Genomic DNA, 25,355 nt, shown 5'->3' with positions numbered 1-25,355 from the left:
ACAGCTTTGAGAGCTGGCAAACAACTTGGCTAGGTGGGCCTGAAGGCCGTAAGTGATGAAGCGGCCTTTGGGCCGTGCAGCAGCCTTGAAGGCTGGAGTAACTTGGCAAGTTGCAGCCTTTGGGGTGTGTAACAGCCTGTGGGCTGGGTAGCAGCCTCTGGACTGTGTAGCAGCCTTGAGGGCTGAATAGGCTTGGCAAGATGTGGCAGATGAAGATCTGTGCAATAATAAAGTCGCTGGCGTTGGAACACCGGATGGTGCACTGAACACACTGGAGTGTGGCCTGTGCCACCGGGTTGACACAAGCAGCTGATGCTGTAGTGCGGCCTGTGCCGCCGGGTTGACACAAGCAGCGCACGCTGGGCTGCGTACACTGGACACAGAGTACTGTCCGTGCTGTCTGGATGACACGAACAGCAGAGGACAGGTATGCGAACCGTGCCACCAAGACGCCACTAACGGCAGGTAGATGATAAGCGAACCGTGCCGCCTGGATGACACAAACGGCAGAATAACACAATACAAAAGACAGGAGAACTGGAGCTCGACTGCGTGACAGGAGACTAAGCCAGAACCGGAAACACGAATACTCACTGGCATGGAGTGAAGGGCTGGCTGTAATTTAACAGATACAGGGTCCAATCAGAAGAAGCCATGCAAGCCTCCTTAATGACAGACCAGTGTGCAGCTGGCCTGTGCACACTGACAAGACAATTAACTAGTGTGCAAGTGATACTGCACAAAGGCCGATAGCTAATTACTGAACACATGTAATCAGCACGCAGACAGACAGGATTAAATGCAAAGTTCTAGTAGCAGCTAAGACTGGGAACTGCAACCAAAATGATCTGCTAACTGCAAATCCTAATACAGATAAATAGTCCAGAGTTCTAAAATTTGATAGGCAGGGAGGTCTCCTAAGAAGATTATGGCCCTCATTCAGAGTCGCTCGCAAAAAGCGAGCGCTCGCTCTGAATGAGGGCGGACACTTTTCTTTTAAAAGCCGGCCTCCTGGACGCTCGCTAAGCTGTGGTGACCACGACAAGACCTACCGCAAGCCCCAGGTAGCTTCCTGCTCTAACAGAGCAGGAAGCTCCCTACTGACATCACTGGTGATGTCAGTAGGGCCGCCTACAAATGGCAGGCGTTCCTTCAGGAACGCCTCTGTTTGTCCAGCCACCCCCCCCACCCCACCTACAAAACGGGGCAAGATGTCGATCAACATCGACAGCCGCCCCGTTTGTATTGAGCCCCGGAGCGATTGAATTTGTCACTCGCTCCGGGCTTGCGCACGTGCACTGCGAGCGCTGCGCATGTGCAGGCCCTCACCATCGACCTGCTTGCGAGCAGGTCTGAATGAGGGCCTATGTCCCTTGGATGTGGTTAATGTGGTGGTGAAGGTATACCATACGCTAACCTTGGAGACTTTCATCTATGGTGAACACTTGCTGAACAGGGACTGATGGGTCTATATACTAAGCCTTGAAGAGAGATAAAGTGGACAGAGATGAAGTACCAACCAATCAGCTCCTAACTGTTATGTTACAGGCCGTGTTTGAATAATGACAGTTAGCAGCTGATTGACCAAAACTTTATCTCCACCCACTTTATTTCTCTCCAAGGCTTAGTACATAGACCCCTTGGAAAGGTATGCTCACCACAAGATAAAATGGATCTATCCACTAAAGAGAGACCACCACAATGGGAGACACTAGAATCAGACTCAGAGTGCTTGAGAGACCACAAACACAGCACCATTCTCTGAATGGGAGGAGACATGTGTAAATTTGTGTAGGGGACCACTTCCATGATCTCTACTACCCTCATGTAATACCTGATGGTTATGTCTGTGTTTGGGTGAGGCTTGGAGAAACTAACAACCTTAGAGAGGATTGTGACATGGGAAAGGATAATATTCTATTTCATGAAGCGGGACCAAACTGTATCATGAAGGCATATTATAATCCAGCCATGGTCTTGATGACCAGTTTAACCCTCCGTGGGTGGTGCCCAACCCTAACCTCTGTGGTGGGTGCCTAAACCTAACCCTCACCCCGGTGAAGTCTAAGCCTAACCCCCCTCTCCACACCCTAAACCTAACCCTCCCCGGGGGTTGCCTAATCCTAACCTCCCCCCGGTGGTGCCTAACCTTAATCCCCCCTCCCACAGCCTAACCCTCCCAGGGGGTGCCTAACCCTAAGTCCTCCCGGGGGTGCCTAAATCTAACCCTCCCCCCCTTGGCTAAGAGCTAAGACAGCCGGCTTACCATCGTTCGGGAAGCCGTCTGTAGAGATTCCGGTGTCGGGATTTCGACGCCTATCTTTAGTCCCGAGTCGGGATTTAGATGCTAGGATTTAGACAGATGGTTTCCCGGCTATCGGTATTTCAACTACATCCCCTTTGGATGGCAAATTAAGGAAACACTTATGTTCCCAGATAGCGACTATAGACATCAAGAATATCCCTCTCCATCATGGTCTGGATCACTAAACAGAACAACTCCATCTTGAATCTGAACTGAAAGAGACTGGAATAAACCTAGACCTCTCTGATGCCCCAGAATGAGAAAGGTTACTGCTGCATTCAGAAACCCCGGAATGGTATAATAAAGCACCTGTTTTGAAACTCTGGGTCCATAGGAACCATGTAGAAGAAAAAAAACGATTCAGGGAAGATCCGGTAAAAAAGAAATCTGCCAGGCCCCGGTACTAGGGTGTGAGACCATGGATATGGGGGCGGGACCACACCCCGTTGTGAATACAGGTTCCCTATTCAGAGGCTGTGCCACAATGGCATAAAGAAGGGGGGTGGCCATGTCCTTATGGGGCATGGACACACCTTCCTGGCCAGCACGGGTACTTTGTACCACTACTTTTGGCTCCTCTGGCCTTATATAACTATGATAGATTTTTCTAATTATTGTTTCAGTCAATTATTAAATAATATTCAGTATTTTCAAGTTTAAAGAGAAATAAAAAGATACTTCTATCGGAGTGATCGATAGTAATATATTTGAGGAAGTCATGAGACATTTGAGTACTATGCCAATGGTGTTCTAAATCTGCAGCAGACCTTTAGAAGACATTGCATTTAATTGGTGTACCATGAGAGAAAAGAGTATCGGCACCCACATGATCAATAGCTGTGCTAAAGAGACTGCCTGATCAGGACAGAATTGGAGAAACTGAGGAGAAAAACTGAAAAGTTGTTCAAAAATGAATGGATCTGAGATTTCTAACTGGTTAGAAAACAATTGGTAGAATTAAAGGGTGAAAGAAGTTTTAAAGCTATAGAGGAGGGTATGCAGACAGAATGTCGGCACTGACCTTGTTGACATTTATAATGTCAACATGATTAATAAGTCAACATCATAAATGATGTCAGCATGTTCACTGTCAACATTATGAGCATGCAGACATTCTTATGTCAACATTATGAATGTCAACACAATATACTGAACACATGGAGGAGGGCTCTTTTCTTTCATTTAAAAAACAAATGGGGTCAAATCTTTTTTTCTCTGGCATTCACCAGTCAGGGGTAACAGGAGAAGCCTAATGCAAATCCTAGTACCCCTGCTGCTGGGAACAGTGGCCCTGATTCAGAACCGGACGCTCTGACAGAGCGCTCACTCTGAATCAGGGCTGGCCTTCTTGTTTTTTAGCGCGGCCTCCTGGCCACTCGCATAGCTGTGGGTGACCACCCACAGCTATAGCGAGCGGCCAGGAAGATGGTCGCGATGGTCAAGACCATCGCGACCATCGGGCTTGCGATGAGACCCTTGTGGTAGGGTCTCGTTGTCGAAAGCCCCAGAGAGCTTTCAGCTCAAACAGTGGGGTCGGCTCCAGACGGTAGGCATTCCCATGGGAACACCTCCGTCTGGGCAGCCATGCCCCCAGCCCGCCCACCAAAGGGGGCGTACTGTCACTCAACATCGACAGCACGCCCCCTTTGGTACGAGACCCGGAGGGAAGGTTTGCCCGTCGCTATCCGGGTCTCGCACATGCGCACGACGGAGCCGGCTCCATCGTGCGCATGCGCACTGTACCACCATCGACCCTGAATCAGGCCCAGGTCTACCAGGGCCGATGCTAAGTGGCACTGTCCTGGTAGCCTTGGTAGTACATTATTGAAGGGGAGAAAAAAGGTGGAATGTATTTAACTCTTTTTTTTTTTTTTTTTTTTTAAACATGCTGACAGGTCAGATAGTTCAGACACAGAAACAGACAAATCTCAGGTGCACAACTCCAAATTATTAATGATATATATATATAAATGCAATAAAATTTTGCAATCAATAGAGGTTTTTAGCATAATCATGGCCAAGCTTATGGGCCTACCCACCATATCCAGGTAACCTCTTTCGGGTAGGTCCCTAACATACCAAGGTTCAAATCCAGAGCGCAGGACCCCCCAAAAAATGCCCCAGCCAAGCTGCCCCAGGGCACCAGCATAGTAAGAAAAGTGCAGTGTAAAGAGATAGTTAAGAGCAGCTACAGCTGCATATAAGGAATGAAAATAAAAAAAGGTGAAGTACATATATATTAAACACACAGTGAAGGGTTAAAATGTGTTATAATGGAAAATGTGTTATAATGCAGTGCCCTGAGACAAACCAGCCAATGCAATCCAGGGGGACCCACGCCCCAAAAATGAACCAAAATTGCACTACAGTATATAACTTTTAGGACTTACCTAGAATTGTGCCTAATACAGTGTGCATATACATTACCATACTCCATGCTTTTAAACCAATAAGGTAGGGTGCTAGCCCAGAATGAGGGCGTCTCATTTCCCTCAGAAGTGCAGTAAAGCACATTAAATGGAGCATATGGGAAAGATTTCTGGGCTGCACAACCTGAAGGCCCCCATACATCAGAGATTGATTGCAGCAATCGTGCAATTTGCAATCGATTGTGTATAAAAATCTTTCCCTTTTTCAATCGATTGTGGCATCTCTGCAATCAGCAATCGATTGAAAAAGGGAAAGATTTTTATACACAATCGATTGCAAATTGCACGATTGCTGCAATCAGTCTCTGATGTATGGGGGCCTTGACTCTATATATTAAGGGAGGTGCTACCTGATGAAACTAATTGCAGACACAGAAACAGACAAATCTCAGGTGCACAACTCCAAATTATTAATGATATATATATATAAATGCAATAAAATTTTGCAATCAATAGAGGTTTTTCCCTTAATATATAGAGTCAGGTTGTGCAGCCCAGAAATCTTTCCCATAGGTCAGATAGTTCAAACTGCCCATCACAAACACTGCTTTTCTTGTCTGGCAGCTTTCCCAGAGGGTTTTCCTGCGCTAAGTGAAATTGCAGCTTATATCATGTCCAATGATTTGTGATTTTCTGGCGATATTCCCTCCCATAAATCCGGCGCTTTAAAAATGAGCCAAAAAAAGCTGAAAACCTACGACTTTACAATATTTCAGGCTGATAGGGCCCCTATTTGTGCATGGCTGGGAATACATGTGCTGCTTCCCTCCTCACTATCTAATTCATAAGGCTTTATGGGCAGCACAGATTGTGTAATGGTTAGCATTACTGCCTCACAGCACTGAGGTCCTGGGTTAATTTCCCACTACAGCCCTGACTGTGTGGAGTTTGTATATTCTCCCTGTGCTTGCGTGGGTTTCCTCCAGGTACTCCGGTTTCCTCCCACACTCCAAAAATATACTGGTAGGTAAATTGGCTCCCAACAAAATTAACCCTAGTGTGTAAGTATGTGTGTGTACATGTGGTAGGGAATATAGATTGTAAGCTCCACTGGGGCAGGGACTGATGTGAATGGCCAAATAGTCTCTGTAAAGCGATGCGGAATATGTGTGCGCTATATAAATAACTGGTAATAATAATAATGAACCAACGATTCACCATGCAAAACAATTCACCACGTAAAACAATTCACCATGTAAAACAATTCACCATGTAAAACAATTGACACATTACACCTGAAGGATCACATTGAAAACACTTTTACAAAGAAACAGAATACAGAAGTGATTTAGAAATTAATATATATTTTTGACAATATTTTGCCTGTTTTTTGTACCTGTTTTTTTCACTCCTCTTGTTTCCATTTGTTATATCAGCATCTTGTAAATGTTCATCACTTAACTGCTTTTGGGTATTATGTAATAAGCCGTGCAACACTAATGAGAAAAATATATTCATGCATGTTATATATGATGATGTACCGCTACTGAAAATAATGGGATTTTGGTTCTTACCTGATAAATCCTTTTCTCTGATTCCATGGCAGACACTTGGGAGATACTGGGTATAGGAGGTGCTGGAGGAGTCTGGGCACTAAAATGTTAAAACTTGACAGCACAGACCCTTCCTCCCCTATACCCCACCCCCTGCCCATAGCAGCCAGTTAGTAATAATCTCAAAGGACAGGGAGTAGGAGGAGAAGAAGAGAACCAGGCCCACAGAATGCACCCACTGAGAGTCCAGCGAGCCTGGACCTCCACAACCCTGGTAACCAACCCTAGCAAACGCCAGGAGTGTAAGGGCAGGCATTCAGTGTCCCCCATGGAATCAGAAAAAAAGGATTTATTAGGTAAGAATCGATATTTGATTTTCTCTATCATCCACGGGGGACACTGTGGAGACACTGAAACTTCTGAAAGCACTAGAGGGGAAAGTGCCAAAAGTGAATGTGTAAAAAGTGCAGAATGATATGAAAGTACACTCTGTGGGCCACATAGGTGCCCCACAAAGAAGATTCGCAGAGGCCCCAAGGTGAGTCGTCCAGGAGGACTTAACGGACATGTCAATTGTGTCATCACTGAGTCTGGAACAGACAAGCTCACAGGTGATTGCCTTAATTCGATGAGCTATCGTCTGAATGGAGGCATGCCAACCCTGATCGTCTATTTTATAGAGCATAAACCAGAGTATGTGCATCCAAAATGCTGATCTTGTCTACAGAAACACATTGATCCCACATGATGTGATGTTCTGGGTTGTTTGTGGACCCGGGGTGGTAGCAGGAGCGATCACAGAAGCAGATTTAAAAATAAAACTAGAATTTTTAATAAGTGCTTGAGTAGACAGATAATGGCAGTAAATAAAAGTCCAGGAATATATAATGTGCACAAGAGTTCTGTGGTGGGAGTAAAAGGGTTAATGTCCAAGTAGAAACAATTAAAGCTGTCCAGGTGTGCAGGTAGTGAAACTGAAAATAATCAAGCCAGGTTTGCAGGTAGTGAACTAAAAATAAACAAGCCAGGTATACAGGTAGTGAACTGAAGCGCAGGATGTCAGCAGGCTCAGGCACTCAGGTATCGGCAAGGGTGATGGAGGTAGCGGGGTAGTCCAGTGGGAGCTAGGAGCTGACAGGCAGACTGCGAATTCACAGGAACAGGAAAGCACAGAGAACTCCCTCTCAGCTAGGCTGAGATACACGTTGCACTGGCAAAGAAGGAAGGCACTGACCCTTCCTAAATACCCCATGCCGTGCTGTTACTGGCCGGAGGGAACATGTGACTCACCAGGATTGGCCAGCCGCATCACATGGCCAGAAGGCAAGATGGCGGCGCCCATGCCAAACGGAACGGAGACGCCGCCAGGCCTCACCAGCGTAGAGTGACAACAGGGCCGCACAACAACGCGCGCAGCCAAAGCCCCCCGCCAGACACCAGCTCCGCCACCAGACAGCCCGCGCCACAACGACCTCACAGGTAACACCCGCCTAGTGCCATGCTGAAGTACCCTGGCCGTGACACATGACATCTAAAGGTCTGAAGGACGATTCAGGACCGTACCGATCCGCCACATGAAGAGCAGGAACCACCGTTTCCTGGCCGAATTAAAAACAGGAAATAACCTTTAAAAGGAAAGCAAATAAAGTCATGGAGAAACATCTGGAAAGGTGATAAGGGAGACAGCTCAGAAACCCCCTGGCAGATGAGAAAGCTAGGAAGAATACAGGCCGCCACGTAAGCCATCCAAGGTACACCAAGTTCAAAGGTTAAAAAGAGAAAGTGCTGAAGAGCCCATATGACCAGAAACTGGTCCAAAGGGCAACAGGGTACAAAAAATGGTTGAATGTACTGTATAGAGCCCCATGGATGGAAGGTGTGTACTGCAGGACCTTTCTCTGTAAATAGACTAAAAAGGCAAAGACCTACACCCTGATGGAAGATAGACGAAAGGCCATGCCCAACCCCGCCTGTAGGAAGACTAGAATCTGGAGAAGGCAGAAAACTGTATGTTCTAAATTCCGGATGACAAACCCGGAAAATGTAGACTTGTCACATCTGTTCATACGTCCTAGTGAAAATAGGTGACCTGTACTCCACATCATACACCCAATGGTGTCGGAGAAACCCCTGGCCTTCTGAAGGACTGCCTCGACAGCCATGCCATGAATGGCCCCATAATGGGAAAGTCTGGCCTGAGTAGATAGGGCACACCAAGCTGATGGGCGGTTAGGTGCTAACCCAAACCGGCTTGGCCCAATGCCTGATCAAAGTCCCTGAAAATGTACATGGTAAGGCCAGTTAGCAGGTCTTAGACTGATCCACCTTACCAAGGAACCACAGATTTGGACTGATAGCAAAACTTCCAACCAGAAGACATCTACAGGATACTGTAGGCATTTGCCATAGCTTCCCGAGCTGAGGACGAAGCGAATGTATAAAATGTACTTTTCTCTCAGAAGATATTCCAATACAGCATGCCATCCACACACACGTAACTCTGTAGAAAGATGTGTCCCAGGTCACACAAAATGACTAACGAGTAACTTAGATAAGAAAGGTTAGTTATGTAAACAGGTCTAGAACCAGTAATGGGCACAGAATAATCAGAGTAGCAATTTAAAATAAATGTCGGGCCATTTACACCCAATCCGAGAGGATAGAGCCATAGATACTTTAGGTAATTAACACATATGCAATGCGGCAGAGACATTTGTAAAGGTCTTCATTATAGAATAAATGTGGCTTTGGGATATTTGGATTTACCTCAGCTAATTAAAGAAAATGAAAATGGCAGCAAATACAGGCAACAGCAAATGGTACACCAGAAGAGGATGTAGCTACGATGCCGGCGCTCAGAATACCGGCGCCGAAATCCAGACAGCAGTCGGCATCCCGACGGTAAGTATTAGGGTTAGGGGGAGGATTATGCACTAGGAGGAGGGTTATGGTTGGGCTGCAGGGGGGAGGGAGGGTTAGGGTTAGGCTGGAGGAAAGGTGGGTTAGGGGGAGGGTTTGGGGTTAAGGTAAGGTGACTTACCTGCAGGTACCAGGATTCTGACAGTTAGGATGCTGTGCCCAGCCCCACCAGAAGCTATAGGGTTATTAGCTCAGTACACGGTATAAAACAATATTAGTATCAGCCGTGGCAAAGTAACAAACTCTGTTGTCATTCTTGGGAAGGACCCACAAAAAAGAAACTACCTACATGCTGTGGTACAGTGTTGTCTGAGTAATGGCATATGCTGTGCCTGTGTGGCATGATAATGCAAACTGACATGGTAATCTGCAAAGGCAGTAGTTTGTGAAAACAAACATATATGTTGTGGTAGAATTAGGTATGTGCTTGGTTTTATGAGTAATGCAGTCTGACATAGGCATAAGGAAAAGGCACATTATAAGAGAATTGGGCAGTGGAAATTTTTCTTTTTTTATGCCATTGCAGCAAATACAAACCCACACATAGTGGTATGCACCCTGAAATCTGAGTATGGATCAGTAAAGGACACATAATCAGAAATATATATATATATATATATTTATATATATATATATATATATATATATATATATACATACAGCAGGCATGTTTACACATAGCTGCATTACATGGGTATGATTGCATTGGAGTGTGTGAAGGATAAAGGGATTGTGGGATCTGGTGGGTGGGGCTTCAGACACTGACTAACAGCCGGATGATAATTAGTGCTGGTGGGCATAGCTAGGGATATATTTACGAAAGTAAGAGTTTTTAGAAGTGGAGATGTTGCCCATAGCAACCAATCAGATTTTAGCTATTATCTTCTAGAAGGTGCTAGTTAAATGTTAAGTAGAATCTGATTGGTTGCTATGGGCAACATCTTCACTTCTAAAAACTGTCAAATTTACCCCCTAGTGTCAGAAAGTCATCTCATGTATACAAGTGTGTTGTAAAGAAGAGTAAAGAAGCCATCTAACATAACCGACCAGTGTGAAGAGTTGTTTGTTTGCAAGCCGGCTTTTACAAAGTGGTGTAAAGGTCACATTATAGGATAAATGTAGCTTTGGGATGTTTGAATTCACCTCAGCTAATAAAATAAGACGAAAATTGCAGCAAATGCAGGCAATAACAAATGGTATGTCGCAAGCTCTCGGATGGATAGTAGATTGACTAAGACCCAGTATAGAGGCGAGGAGTCTCACGTGCCGGAGGTATTCACTAGGGACCCCCGCAAGGAGGTTTGAACTTGGCTGCATCCGACAGGTTCCGGTCCTCTGACTTGGTTCCCTAGTACAGATGCCGGTGTACAGTGGAACGTGGTATGGTACATAGCATACTCGTAGTCAATAAGCAGGGTCAGAACCAGACGGACGAAACGGTAACAACGATCAAACGGAATAGGTCACGGAGCATTGCCAAAGTCAAAACCGGAATACCAAGTGCAGTACCAGGGTGGAGAGTGAATCAGGTCACAATCAAGGACAAGGTAAGGAACGAGCATTAGAGGTAGGAATGCTGGAGTATGGTTTGGGAGCCTATACTCTGCACTGTCTAGTGCCCAGAGACTCCGTCTTATAGGGAGGAGTTCAAATCTTGCGCCAAAAGTTACATCACATTTGGCGAGTCTGTCCCTTTCAATTTCTCACAGGTCGATGTGCGTGCCCCCAGGGGAGCCGCTACTGCCGTACACAGCTGCCAGATGCTGGGAAAGGAAGACGGAAGACACACCACAGACTCCCAACCTGCAGCCCTGCTGCTGACAAGTGCTGCAGAACCCGGTATGTGCTAGTGACCGATGCGCTGTGACATGGTACACCAGAAAGGGATATAATTATGATCCCAACGGTGGGTAAGCCGGCGCTAAGAATACCGGCGCCGGAGGCCAGACAGTAGTCGGAATCCCGGCGCCAGTATCCCGACAGTAGAAGGAATCCCGGTGCCAGTATCCTGATGGTAAGTATTATGGTTAGGGTTAGGCACTAGGGGAAGGGTTAGATTGCAAGGGGGGAGGGTTAGGGTTAGGCTGCAGGAGGGGATTATTAGGGTTAGGTTGTGGAAAAGGTAGGTTAGGGAGGGGGGTTAGGATTAGGATACTTACGAAAAATAATTCTCTGGATTCCTACTGTTGGGGTGCTGCTGACGGTATTCTAACTGCCGGCATTCCGACCGCCGGGCTCCTGTACCCAATCCGAATTAAGTACCTTATACACAGACTCAGCTGGGAAGGTAACTGCACAGTTAACTGCTGTATTGAATAGGCTATACAGGTTGAGTCTCCCATATCCAAAATGCTTGGGACCAGGGGTATTTTGGATATCGGAATATTCCGTATTTTGGAATATTTGCATAAAATAATGAAATATCTTGGGAATGGGACACAAATCTAAACACAGAATGCATTTATGTTTTATATACACCTTATACACACAGCCTAAAGATAATTTTATACTATATTTTTAATAATTTTGTGCATCAGAAACAGTTTGTGTACATACATGAAATTAATTTATGCTTCATATACACCTTATACACAGCCTGAAGGTTATTTCATACTATATTTTTAATAATTTGTGCTTTAAACAAAGTTTGTGTACATTGGACCATCAGAAAGCAAAGGTTTCACTTTCTCAGTCATGCTAAAAATATTCCGTATTTCGGAATATTTGGATATGGGAGACTCAACCTGTACATATATGTAGCACAATTATAGTAGAATTTACCTAGCTATACATATAACTAAGTATAGGTGAGGTAATTATGGAGGAGGCATATAAGAAAACGGCATATTTATCTGCAGGAGTCCAGGAGGCTGGAGAAGATGGCCTCCCGAATATCACAAATTAGCAGGCTGTCCATAGGAGACAGTGCTCCAAGGAGTCTGAATCTCAACCTTTTGGTCACGCACCTCCTTCTGTAAAACCTTTTTAGGAAGGGGAAGCGTAGTAGCTGTAACTAAGCAAGCAACAGAGACATCTACTTTTTTATTTCTAAATGCTCAGGATGGTCTTTACCTCCAAACACATGACTGCTAGTTAGATAGTTAACACCTGAGCTATTGCTTCTGTTGAAGTGTTCCATGTGGCTTTAGCAGCCGGAGGAAGCGGACAAAATACCAATAAAACTGGGTACACACATAAAGATTTTCTGTCCAACCATCCAACGTGTTGATTGGTTGGAATGAAAATCTGGTAATGTATGGGAGTAACTGATGATCAGCAATTTGCTCCTAAATGCCAGAAAACAGATGAAAATGGTCCTCAGACAAGTTTGTTAAATGTTTGATCTAAACAATTTGTTCAAACAACAGTTTTTGTCCATTTTCCGGCGTTTGGGAGCAAATTGCTGATTGTCATTTGCTGTCATTCCTTACCAGATTTTCATTCCAACCAATCAACTAGTTGGATGGTTGGACAGAAAATCTTAACATGTGTACCCAGCTTAAGTCTCTTAGAGACCACCTGGAACCGAATATTAGGGTTCAGTACTCTGCCGGTTTACCAATGCACGATCTGTGCTGAGCAAAGGAAGGTGACTGTGTGGATACTGAAGAACTCCAAGGTCCAGTTTCTGTTGTAGCGAGCTGAGCTAGACCTTTTTACAAGGATAATCTCTGCACTCCCAGGGGGAAAGAGGGCTATCGGAATTGGCCAAGATGCACTGGGCAAATAGTATCTGGGGGAACCGTCTAGAAAAGGGCAACTGCTTTGCAAGCTCAAACATGGATTGGATCATGGTGGAATCCCACGCATTTCTATTGAGGGCTCTACCACCAGGGTCCCAGACTGCTGTACCTCAAAACATGACCTGCCATTTTTCTTGCCAGAGAGGGATTATTTAACTTAAGGATCCCATGACTGGGACAGCTCTGGAAGAATTCCACTTAGCAGACATGTTAGGAGCCTGCGGGGTGATTCCAGCAGAGGGCTCTTACAGTGGACTGTGAGGAAGACTGTGCATCGAACTATCAAGCCCACACTATAATAGTTGTGGCTACAACGTATTGAAGGGAAAATGCTCATATGCTAGGGTTGCAAAATAAGAATTGTTTCTTGTAAACAACTCCCGAATGAGGATGCATAGCAGAAGTATACGAGATAGGCAATATAATGTTAACAAGCTAGTATGCTAGGCAAAAAAAAAAATCACTGTAAGAATAATCTTATAAATAAGCAGATCACATGGTACCTGAACTTGTGTCATTTTGTTGTAACCTGAGCACCTGCTAGCGTCATACCAGAAAGTTCTGGAAGGCACAGAAAAACAGCATGCGAGACTGACACAAATTACAGCTACACCTAAACTGGTATGGCAAGGTAAACAGACCAACTAGGGCCCTCTTACCTTTATGTCTGTCTGTTACTATCCAGTTTGGTTCTGTTAATGTTATTTCCATTTGTAAAGCGCAACGAAATCTGCTGCGCTATATAAGAAACTGTTACTAATAATAATAATTAATAATAACTATAACCTGACAATTAACGTGAGGCATAGAGGAGGAACACCACTCTATCTGCCAAACTCTCTGAGCTTGAGCTGAGAAAGATGGCTGCCCAGTGTCTGAGAGCTAGAGAACCTTTGGCATGAAGACTCCTCCAGCACGTCCTGTACCCAGTGTCTCCCCAGTGTCCCCCATGGATGAGAAAGAAATCAGGATATGCAGGTGCATGTAATGACCCAACACTACAGGATTTAATTACAGAACAAATACATTAGTAGATCAGTGACAGCAATCTCCACATAAGTATTTGGCAATTAGTGATATCTACATCAAAAATAAAGGAGAAGAATTGTGCTACAGTACAGAAGTGAAATAATTGTATATAACATTTTGGGGTGTTATGTTCACATACTACCCCTCTAGCTAGGCCACCATAGACACTTGCCTTTCCATATATCTGATTGTGTGCAGCGAAGAAAAACCTTTACCTGCTAAGAAGTTTTCAAGTTGTGTAAGATTCCCTGATATTCCATCTCCACTACTGTCCTGTGTCCCTTCTGTTAAACAATCAGCCAATGATTGAAAGCCTAAAATAGGATAGTTGTGTAAAGATACATAAAAGCAAGCCAGTGGAGAAAGAATGGTTTATGGGCCTGATTCAGAGCCGTTCGCTATTTGCGGTCGTTCGTTCAAAAACAAGGGGTGGCTATTCAAATGATCCGTTCGCAAATTGCAGTCTGTTCACACCTCTAAGTCTGAACGAGCGAGCAAAACATACGCTCGTTTATTTGATAAAAACGCCCCCTGGTCGCTCGCACCATACGTCATGTCCGCTATTTATTAGATTAATCGAGTACATCGTACAGCGTATGAACTGCTCGCTATTCTTGTGGTTGGTTTTTTCAACCGCTATTTTGCGAGCAGTTCTGAGTTAAAAAAAACCAAGTGACGTGGTCAATGACGCTGCTGTATTAATTATGCACTCCCTTAAAACGCCCGTTTTGACCTTTAAGCACGCCTGCGTTCGAATTCCACTCCCCCGTTTTCAAACACCTTCCCCTGTTACCACCCACATACGCCTCATTCTGTCACTCAAAATAGCAGGCATTCGCTATATAGCGTACAAACGATTTTCGGCCGCACTGACTGGTTCGCGCATGCGTACTAAAAACCGTACGCATGCGCAGATGTGCGAACATCGCTCGGAACGAGCGTACGGCCGCTAGCGAGCAGTTCTGAATGAGGGCCTAAGTAGCTTTACAACTATATTATAAATTTATAATAGGTAATTATCAAATATAATAAGATTGCTATTCCTGTAAAAATAATTTCACCAGTTGCTCACCTTCAGTAACAAGCAAGTCTCTTATTCCCTGCACACACCTATGCAATCTTTGCGAGACCGGCAACAACTGTGCATGCTGATTATCACAGTCCAGGCTTTTCACAGCTGACACTTCTTCTAGATAGGATATCCATTCTGTCTGAGCAACACCAACAGAAAAGTTAATTTAGCATTTGATGCGCACTGCATCTTGTTGGTCCAACAAGCATGCTTCAAGGAGCATGTCTATTAGGGGTCAGAATCCCGACACCAGCATCCCGACAGGTTTAGGATACCGACACCTGCAGGTAAGTATCCTTACTCTAACCCTACCCCTAAACCTAACCCTTCCTCCCTGCAGCCTAACCCTCCTTCCCACAGCCTAAACCTAATCCTCCTCCCCGCAGACTAACCCTCCCTCCCAGCAGCCTAACCCTAACCCTCCCCCTAGTGCCTAACCCTAACCCCAATACTTACCATCAGATTGGCAGCGGTTGGGATGCTGGCACAGGGATTCTGATTGGTGTCGGAATTCCGGCACTGGCATTCTAAACGCTGGCATCATGACAGCTGGGATATGAACTATATCCCCTACTATGCACCTACTGTGCACTCTCGGGAGACACCTCTGCAAGCTGTAAGTGCTTCTAGACATGAAGAGGGGCGGTAATATTTTCCATAGGAATACTGCATAAAAGTAAAGGTTGAGACCCAAAGATTACCAACTCTGATTTGTTGCAAAACTCACATCTGTACAAACACAATATAGTGTTTCATTAGTCGTTACCTGTGCACAGAATACATTGTGTAAGTGTATATTAGATATTCTGATTAGAGCTTGTTTTATAGTTTACTGAAAGATTTAGAATGGATAAAGGTTGTTATTATTATTAAACTTTATTTATAGAGCACACAAGAGGTCCACCACTCCGTACAGAGGGCAGAACAATAAGACAGTACAGAATAAAAACAGTACAATAGACAAGTAACAAACAGCACTATAAATCATTCTCAACACAGCCACTGTGCCGGGGGAAGAAGAAATACCTTTCTTCCTGCCTGGACGTCACAGAGCACAGCCGCTTCAGCTGCTTGGTCTATAGAAGCAATGCTGCTGGAGATTAAAGATTCTTCATTATCATTTGCAGTAACTTGTTCTTCATGCGTCTCCGGAGGCTGGATATTGTCTGAAGCTGTATGATCTGAATAACATACAAAGGTTACTCTATGACAGGCTCACAATACTGGTTTGATCTCATTTTCAAGTGCATGTTCGCTGTATTAAAACACTGTTACAGTATGCTACACATGAAAGTGTAATACAATAGGCTGCTATATCCTCTATAGGACATAATGTGATACCTGGTACATTAAGTGATATAGGAACACTGTCATCCATATTGCTGTTCTCACTATTCAATGGAAGCGCTTTCAATGGATGCATACTGTCACTTGGTATAGACAGTGATGTAATAAGCTCAGTGGTCTCATCAAGCTCAGGAAGTGATGTAAGAGGTAGGGTAGCCATGTCAGGCACAGGAACTGATAGGTTGCACTGTGCATTGTGATCAGAAATTGGATGAGTAAGATCATTGTGCTCATACAAAGGAGAAAGTGCTTCCAAGGTGTTATCTGCAGGAAGAGATATGTGGATAATCTTCTCCATTATGGACACCGGATGAAAATCTGGATTTTCCTTAATATTTGATGGGGATATCATCAGATGAGTTTCCTTGTTGGTTACAGGGATTGATGTCCTGGGGTTTGTGTCTTCATCAGGGATGAGTAATGTGATATTCTTCTCAGACACCTGGAATAAAGTGTCACTGCTGTCAGGCTGAGAACATTGTACTCCCTCATGAGTCAAGTGGAAGGCTGTAATGGGAATGCTGAACTTCTCAGATATAGGTGCTGACAATATAAAATGGGTTTCCATGTCAGGCTGATGACATGATGCTGTAACATCAGATTCACTATTAGACAGAGGAAGTGACAGATTACTCTCTGGTATTTCTCCTGAGACTGAATGTGCAGACTGGTCCTTTTCTTCTGTCACAGCAGGTAAAATGAGATGATTGAGCTTGTCTTCAGGTGACGTCATATTGTTTTGTGATACACAAGGGGTAAGAACTAACTTCATTCTTTCTTTAGCTTCAGCAGAGGATGGAGGGAACATTTCAGGATGATCGTTGTCTCTGTGATGGATTTCCAGCTCAGACACCCCCCATAGCTGTAAAGCTGATAAGTCATCAGGTGGTGGTGTTACGCTATGATTGCTGTTCTCAGACGGAGGAAGAGATGATAGAATTGTGTTGCACTCTTCTTCTACACTAGCTGATGTAATAACAGCATCATACTCCCCCACCACAGGAGACCCTGGTATATCAGGAATGTTCTCCTCATATACAGTAAAAGATTCCAAAGAGTCAGGTTGGGGCGCTTTTTCTGTGCCACTGTCTATAGCGTTGAATTGCATTTCAAGGTTCGGCATATCACTTTGTTCATCACTGAGCTCCTATGAAACCAAAGAAGACATGGATGTAAAGTAATTACGATATGAACACTATGAATAGTCAAGTAGAAGAATATGTTGGTGTCTCAATAAAAGGAGGGAAAATAGAATCACAATGCTGTAAAGAATAATCCCACGCAAAATGAAAGAAATTAGTTCTGAGTGGAGTTCACTAAATTGAGAGAATAAAGTTTTCCTTTGGCATAACCCCAATGTGACATGTCCACCCTATTGTCCAGCTCCAAGAATCTCTCTCCTACTAATACAAACTAACAGCAGTGTTGTCAGTGACTCTCCCGAGTCCACACGTCAGGGAAGGAGACACATGAAGGGCAGCGACCACACAATCAGTAGAAGTGAGAATTGTGCACTAAACACTGAAAATATCAGGGTACATGTCACATCGGGGTAACATTAGACTAAAACACAGTATAACTTTGTATTCTCTGTTACTTTGGTAACTCCACATAAAACAACCTTTTAAAGGTTTAATTATATCATAAAAGCAGGATAAGCAGAATGTAAGTGAATAAAATCAGGACTATGGGGCCTATTCATCAACGTGAAACATGTGGAAATAGTAATTTCTGCATGTTTTTCACATATTTCATTTACAGACCCATTTATGAAAGTTGCACTGAAGACCCATTATGCCAAGTGTCCCCATACACTAATAAGGGGATAACTATTCATCAAGTTCTTAAAACTTAACTTTTTCAGAGCTTGACTGTTTTAACTCATACCATCTTCAGATGATGTAATCCCGCTGAGCAACGCTCCTTCCTGTAGGAAGGAAATCTGGAATGATGGGATGCATTCTGCCTACTCGACCCTGGCAGTGCGCATGCGTGACCTAAGTTTGCGCATGTGCAGTAACAGCTTAAATCCTGACAGTGTCAACTTTTGCTGCTAGTTTTAGTAGAGTTACGGCTTTGTGGACAGCAGCTACTCAGAACAGCTGTAACGGCACCGGGGCATTAACAAATTGTTCTATTAGATTAGGCTCTGCTGCTGCCAATCCTGGCGAGTGAGATACATAATTTGCTTGGGGCGACCGCAATTACTGATGAATAGGCTCCCAACAGAGAAGTTGAATATTACACAATTGCCAGCATATCCGATTTCCATGCAATTTTCGACCTTTCCAAAAACAACTGCAAGAGAAAAATTTTAACAATTGAACTAAAGTTTTATCCGTCTTATTGATCCTGCAGTTTTGTCAGTTTTAGATGTTCCTGAGTTAGTAATATTTTGTTCTGTTTCTAATATATTCAGACCATGTGAGAGTCCCATACATATCCTAGTACTAACTACAACACTGTGTAAAACAGTTTGGAAAACAAATGAATAGATATGTCAATGAAGGAATGTCACATTGTTGATACTTTTACTGACATAGGGGTCTATTTACTAAGCAGTGTTAGGAGACAGAGTGAAAAGTGATAAGAAAGTGATAAGGAACCAGCCAATCAGCTCCCAACTGTCATTTTTCAAACACAGCCTGTGAGATGACAGTTGGGAGCGGATTGGCTGGCACCTTATCACTTTCTTATCACTATTCACTCTGTCTCCTAACACTGCTTAGTAAATAGACCCCTATGTCAGTAAAAGTATCAACAATGTGACCCCTCAATGAGAGGACATACGTATATACATGAGTGTCAGAAGGTGTCTGCCTGTGTGTTGTGTGTAACAAATAATCCTATTCTCCCACAGTCGCCAGCATCTGTATTGCAGAGTGTCAGTGAGCATGCTCCTGCCAATGGTGCAAGTGGCAATGAAAGGTATTATTTGTAAGGTATTATTTGTAAGAGGTGGCCGGCCTAGTGCTTCTCACATGCTAGACATACACCCTGGGAGCACAGCCACACCCCAGCATAGTGTGGATACAGCTACACCCCTATCAGGGTGCCTCCTTCATCCTAAGCATCTATGTAGGGGACCGCGAGAAGTCTCTGTGCTGGCACCAGAAATCCCTCTCGGTGGCCATGAATATTTTCGCCATATCCTATAAGTTTCATAAGCTCCGTCAGTCATAATGCAATGACTTCTTATAATCCAAAAACATTTTTCTACTTACTGTTGGGGATGTTTTCGCAGTTATTTCCATAGAGTCTTTAAGGATATTCTGTTTCCCTTCACTGATAGCAGTAATGTCTCTTTCTCCATCTTTGAACATGAAGTCTAGAACTTCCCACTGAGGATATATGGTTAATACACCAAAGTGATTTAATCAAACAGTGCTGATAGTATGAGTGAGAGAAGGCCGAGTCAGACTTTAATCATTATTGAATGCACCTGCCCCAAATTACAATAAGAATAATACAGAGTTATCACATGAAATTAAAATTCAAAAATAGAATGTTAAGAGGTAACTTGAAATTTCTCTAATCAGCAAGTTGACACATAACTGTGATGTCCCCAACCTGAGTGCTGGCATCAGTTTGCTGCTCTCTTCTTACTGCATTCCTACTACCAAGCTCCTCCAGCCTCCCCGCCTGTCTCCTGAGTTCAGCCTCAAGAAGTGACCGTTGTGTTGCGGTTTCATCTTGTAGACTTTGCAGACTTCTCTGGAAACAGAAATGGTTAAGTCTTGGAGCCAGATCAAGGGTGAACAAAACAATGTAGATAATGTAGACTGCTTATCATGTTACGCAGCAAAGGGAGGCATCCATAGCCAGCTAGAGAAAATATAAAGAAAAAGCATGGCTGCAAGCTGTAATGTTTATATACTGTGGGATGCTGTGACTCCTGAGATTTATCTGTCTAGCAGTGATCACATGTACAGCCACAAAAAAAATTAAATATAAAATGTTATAATACGTGAGTGGAGGGAATAACTGTAAAACCAGCAACGACAGATATATTTATCTTTGTGAATCTCTGAAATCACTAACCATCAAACAAAATACATTTGTTTTGCAGTGAGTGACAAACATAATTGTGTTACACACTTATTAATACAAAGTGTTCAAGCAGAAACTAATTATCCAATAACATAATTAAACTCAATGGCAGCTAAAACATACTTATTTAATTTCCTTCCGACCTATTTGTTAAAAACAGATGACAGTGATAACAAACTGATAGCCACTTATTGCAATGATGGAAAACACCCTATAGGGGTCTATTCATTATGTTAATTATTGGGGTCCGACCCCAATACTTAACTTGATGTGAGTGCCAGAGCAATGATGAATTGCTCCGGCGCTCAAGTCGATTTAGTATGTCAATCCAAAAATCAGCTGTCTCCCTGAAGCACTTCACAACTCCTTTCGGAGCAGTGACACTAGTGCACATGCGTGACTTACAGGTCAGGCATGCGCGCAAAAGCTCCGGTGTCTGGCACAAGGGGCCGGACAGGGGTGGAGGGATCCAACAGGATCCTTCTTCGCAAACCGGGACTCCCGCAGTCAAGCGTAGAAAATATTGTATTTTTGGAGTTTGATGAACAGGGCTGCCATCAGAAATTATGGGATCCGGTATTAAAAAAAATAGGCAGAATCCCCCCCATGGGTATAGGGCAGACTAGGGCCGAGCTTTGGATAATGTGGGTGGAGCTATTCCAGGGGTGGTGCATCAATTGGTGCGTAAACCAGGGATGGCTAGACATTGTGGTGGTGGTGGTGGAAGGAAGGAGCAGGGGCGCCGAGAGGGAGGGAGCGGGTACAATTAACCCGAGCCCGGGATTCCAGATGGGCCTGGCGCCGCCCCCCCTCCCTTCCTCCCCCCCTCGCAGCTTCCCAGCACACAGGGTGTGCTGGGATGCAGTGGGAGATTGCTCGTGGCTGCTAAGCAGCAGCCACAGCAATCAATGCCTGAGGGGGGGAGTGATCACACTGACCGTGCCCCCCCCTGGCTTTGAGCCGGGCTGAGGAGCTCACAGCGCCTCCTCCCAGATGCGCAAAACTAATTTTTTATTTGTTTTTTTTGCAAGGAGGCATGGCCACGCCTCCCGCGATTAGGCAATGCCCCCTCTTTACCGGGGCCCGGCGGCGCTATCTACGCCCCTGGGAAGGAGGGGAGAGGTGGCACAGGGCAGGGAAGACTGGACAAAGAAGGGGCACTGGGCTGGAAAGGGTGGACTGGGGTGGCAAAGGGCTGAAAGCTAGTTGGACTAGGGGGGCAAAGGGCAGGGAAGGCCGGCTGCACCGTGGGAGGGGCATGGAAAGCAGGCAGGCTGGTTGGGCATGGGGGTCGGCGCAGGGAAGGCTGGCTGGACTAGGGCAGGGAAGACAGGCTGGCTGGCTGAACTAGAAGGGGAGGCGCAGGGAACACTGGCTGGACTGGGGGAGGGGCAGAGCAGGGAGGGCAGGCTGGCTGGACAGGGGGGCGTAGGGAAGGCTGGCTGGACTGGGGGAGGGGCAGGGCAAGGCAGGCAGGCTGGCAGGACTAGGGGGTGGGCCGGAAAGGCTGTCTGGAATGGGGGGCAGGGACAGTGCAGGGAAGGCTGGCTGGACTGTGGGAGGACAGTGCAGGGAAGGCTGGCTGGACTGGGGGAGGACAGTGCAGGGAAGGCTGGCTGGACTAGAGAGGGGGGGGCACAGGGCAAGGTCAGCATACCTGCTGTCTTCCTAGTTTTCTTGAGAGAGAGAGAGAGGGGGCCCGGGTGGCAGCGGCAAGGAATGCAACAGGCGGCAGGCCATTCCGGGAGAGAAAGGTAAGTAGGAGATTTCTGTGATATCTACTGCTTTACCTTCTTGATGAATGGCCCGATAACTTAATTTCTACAATTGCTGGTGAAAATGTTAATTTTCACCTGCTTTTGTAGAAATTAAGTGATGATAAATAGACCCCATAGTCACAATTTATTAGTAAAATATCAAGGGGACAGTCTCAAAGCCGGCTCACACATGTGCAATGGAACTGAAAGCATATACTTTGACTTTTAGTTCACATGTATAAAATAAAAAATACTTATATAACACAATAATTTACATTTGAAAGAAGGCTTATTTTAAACAATATGAACTGTTTTAATTTAATATTTTTTGCTATCGCTATACTGAGATGGTGACATCAGAAGAAGGATTATGGCGGTACTTATTAAATAGGACAGATTCAGCGAACTTCTTTGGCGGTGACTGCATTTTTTCACTGTTTAAGAAATATACCTATTCGTCATGAAAGAACCACTCATATATTTATAACAAATGATGCACTACATACTGTGAAAGAAAGATTATAGTAGGCATTGTGCCATTATTTGGTTAAAGAACTACTCAGTGACTTCTAATGCCCTTTTATGTCACAGTAGAGAGTGCATTATCTGGTTGTAAAAATGTTTGGCAACCATGTATATGAAACTACAGACTACCAGTTTGAAATAAGCTATATATTAATTAAAACTGGGAAATCAGATCAGCATTTTTTTTTGGGTAGTGTATATGAGCTCTTTTGGCAACTAGTATCGTCAGTCACCCATTCTAGGCTTTTTATGGACTACACCTATTCATGTTTTGTTAACAGAGAATGTACACACATTAAAGTAATAATGAATTTATTCGTCAGAATCTTATCTGTTATAGGCATTAGTTCCTCACCTGTTTTTGTCTATTGGATAATTCCTGCGGACCATGACTTTGTTCTTGACTCTCGTTCTGTGCCACCTCCCATGTTTTGATTTTGACAATTTGCCTTCCAATTTTCTACTGCTTTTGTGAAAGCCTACATTATCGCTCTTGCCCTTTCATTGGTAGCTAATTAGCCAGACTGGTCAGTGTCTAAGGCTGTGTACACATGCCAGAGGGTAACAGTGAATGCATTACTTTTTTTGGGAAATGGGGCAGCTAACAAGAAGACTATAACTAGCCCTACAAAAGTGCCTGACCTGCTGGTGTCACTGATGATTAGAGCCATAACTAGACTTTTTGGTGCACTGGTGCAGGTAATACCTGGGTTGGGAATCAGTGGCTGTGTTCAGGGCTGCTATCAGAAATTGTAGGGCAGATAGCACCATGTGCAAGGTGTCGGACTGCCATGTGAGAGGTGATAGGAATGCCAGTATTATGAAATATGTGTGTTAAAAAAAAAGAGAATGTGACTGATGGTGCTTTCAGAGGTGGCCAAATGGAGGGGGAGTCGGCCTCGGCCAGGGAGGAGATAGGGGCAGCCAGGAAATGCCAGGGATAAAAGAAAAGGAAGCTACAAGCAGGGCCGTAACTAGGGTGGTGCGACCTGTGCCGTGGCACAGGGCACCGCAGGGCAGGAGGCGCTGTTTGGGCCTGTCAATTTTCCTGTTTATTATCATTCCCACTTGTAGCTTCCTCTCCTTTTATCCCCAGCATCTCCTGGCTTCACCTATCTCTTCCCTGGTCCTTCCCCATGAAGCAATGGCCCTTTTTCAGGTGCACGATCTTATGTCCCTATTTAAAAAATGGGGAGGAGGGGGGCGCCAATGCTCTCTCTGGCACAGAGCACCAAAAAGTCTAGTTACGGCTCTGGCTACAAGTGAGGATGATTATAAACAGAAAATTGAACAGGCCTAAGCAGCGTCCACTCCCCTGCAGTGCACTCTGCCATGGCACATGTTGCACCACCTTAGTTACAGCCCTAGTGGTTAATGCAGGTATTTTGAGATTTTTTATCTTACTATTCAAAGAATAATTTGTGGTGGATAAAAATAGATATATAGAGATACATATCAGTGGTGAAGTGCATACTGGTTAGTTTTATCATGTCACTTGGGAGCTCAGTAGGCTAATCATGTGACTGGCTTACTTCATAAACAGCCTTTGTGATGTCACTGTTAAGGCGCATATCCACTAGACAATATGCTCCTTGAGTGATATTGTCTAGTGTTTGCACTGCAGTGGTGGGCTCTATGTCGTTAACGACATTGAACATCCACACTGAACGATATCATTAACAATATTGTTCAGTGCCGGCACCCTCCCTCATCCCCGTACTTGCAGAGCCTGACAATATCGTCAGGTTATTATTATCCTTTATTTATATGGTACCACAAGTGTTCCGCAGCGCCTTACATAGTACATAGAACTAATAAGTGAACAAGAAACAATTAACTTACAGTACATTACAGTGCAGGACAAGGACACGTTTTATATACATTGCTGCAATAGCGATTAAAGCACTCACAATAAGCAGCCAGGAGTTGGCAGTCACGTGTTAGGTGCCCTTATGGGGAGTAAGGAGTAGAAAAAAATGTAAAGAGAAGCACATGAGGGAAGAGGTCCCTGCTCGTGAGAGATTACATTCTAAAGGGGGGGAGGGCAGACAGACAGGCGTGACACATAAGGGGAAGATAGGGAGGAAAGAGCATGAGGTGGGTTAGGATGAGAGCTGGAAGGCCTTGATGAAGTAGTTGGTCTTGAGAGCCCATTTGAAGATTTGTAGAGAGGTGGAGAGTCTGATAGGGAGAGGGAGAGCATTCCAAAGGTAGGGAGCAGAGAGCAGCACGGGCAAAATCTTGGATGCGGGAGTGGGAGGAAGAAATCAGTTGGCAAGAGAGGTTGCCCTGCAAGTACGAGCAATGAAAGATATTGTCAATGACCAGCGGGAGCGCGAATGGCTGGTCATGACGGCATACACACTGAACGATATTGCAGACAATGAACGATAACGATATCGTTATCGTTAAAATCGTCCACTTTATCATTTAGTGGATACGCACCTTAAGTTTAGAACAGTTAGCACCTGCATCTGCTGATGTGGCATCTTACAATGTAAGGTAAGTTTATTTTACCTTAAAGTAATATAAAAATATAATTTGATAGATAAAGCAAAGAAGATAGATAGATAGATAGATAGATAGATAGATAGATAGATAGATAGCAGGGACGTGCAGTCAGGCTCCCAGCACTCAGACCCATCTCTATTTGTGCCTCCCCAGCCATTGACCTCACCGCACGTCA

The 25,355-nt window shown here is 44.6% G+C and overlaps 1 protein-coding gene across 1 annotated transcript in view; it reads right to left on the bottom strand.

Annotated features, from left to right (window-relative positions):
• Positions 1-25,355, bottom strand: part of LOC148540410 (uncharacterized) — a 117,795-nt gene that overhangs the window by 46,990 nt on the left and 45,450 nt on the right. The window contains exons 9-15 of the mRNA XM_088443704.1: positions 19,908-20,051; positions 19,562-19,678; positions 16,416-17,484; positions 16,017-16,171; positions 14,991-15,129; positions 14,134-14,232; positions 6,071-6,170 (exon numbers count right to left, since the gene is read on the bottom strand). Coding sequence (XP_088299830.1) covers positions 6,071-6,170; positions 14,134-14,232; positions 14,991-15,129; positions 16,017-16,171; positions 16,416-17,484; positions 19,562-19,678; positions 19,908-20,051 — 1,823 coding nt within the window. The remainder of the gene's footprint in view (positions 1-6,070; positions 6,171-14,133; positions 14,233-14,990; positions 15,130-16,016; positions 16,172-16,415; positions 17,485-19,561; positions 19,679-19,907; positions 20,052-25,355) is intronic.

The sequence above is a fragment of the Taudactylus pleione genome, unplaced genomic scaffold (assembly GCF_031769625.1).
Source record: "Taudactylus pleione unplaced genomic scaffold, aTauple2 ptg000019l, whole genome shotgun sequence".
NCBI lineage: Eukaryota > Metazoa > Chordata > Amphibia > Anura > Myobatrachidae > Taudactylus > Taudactylus pleione.
This window is presented reverse-complemented; position numbering and strand designations above follow the sequence as displayed.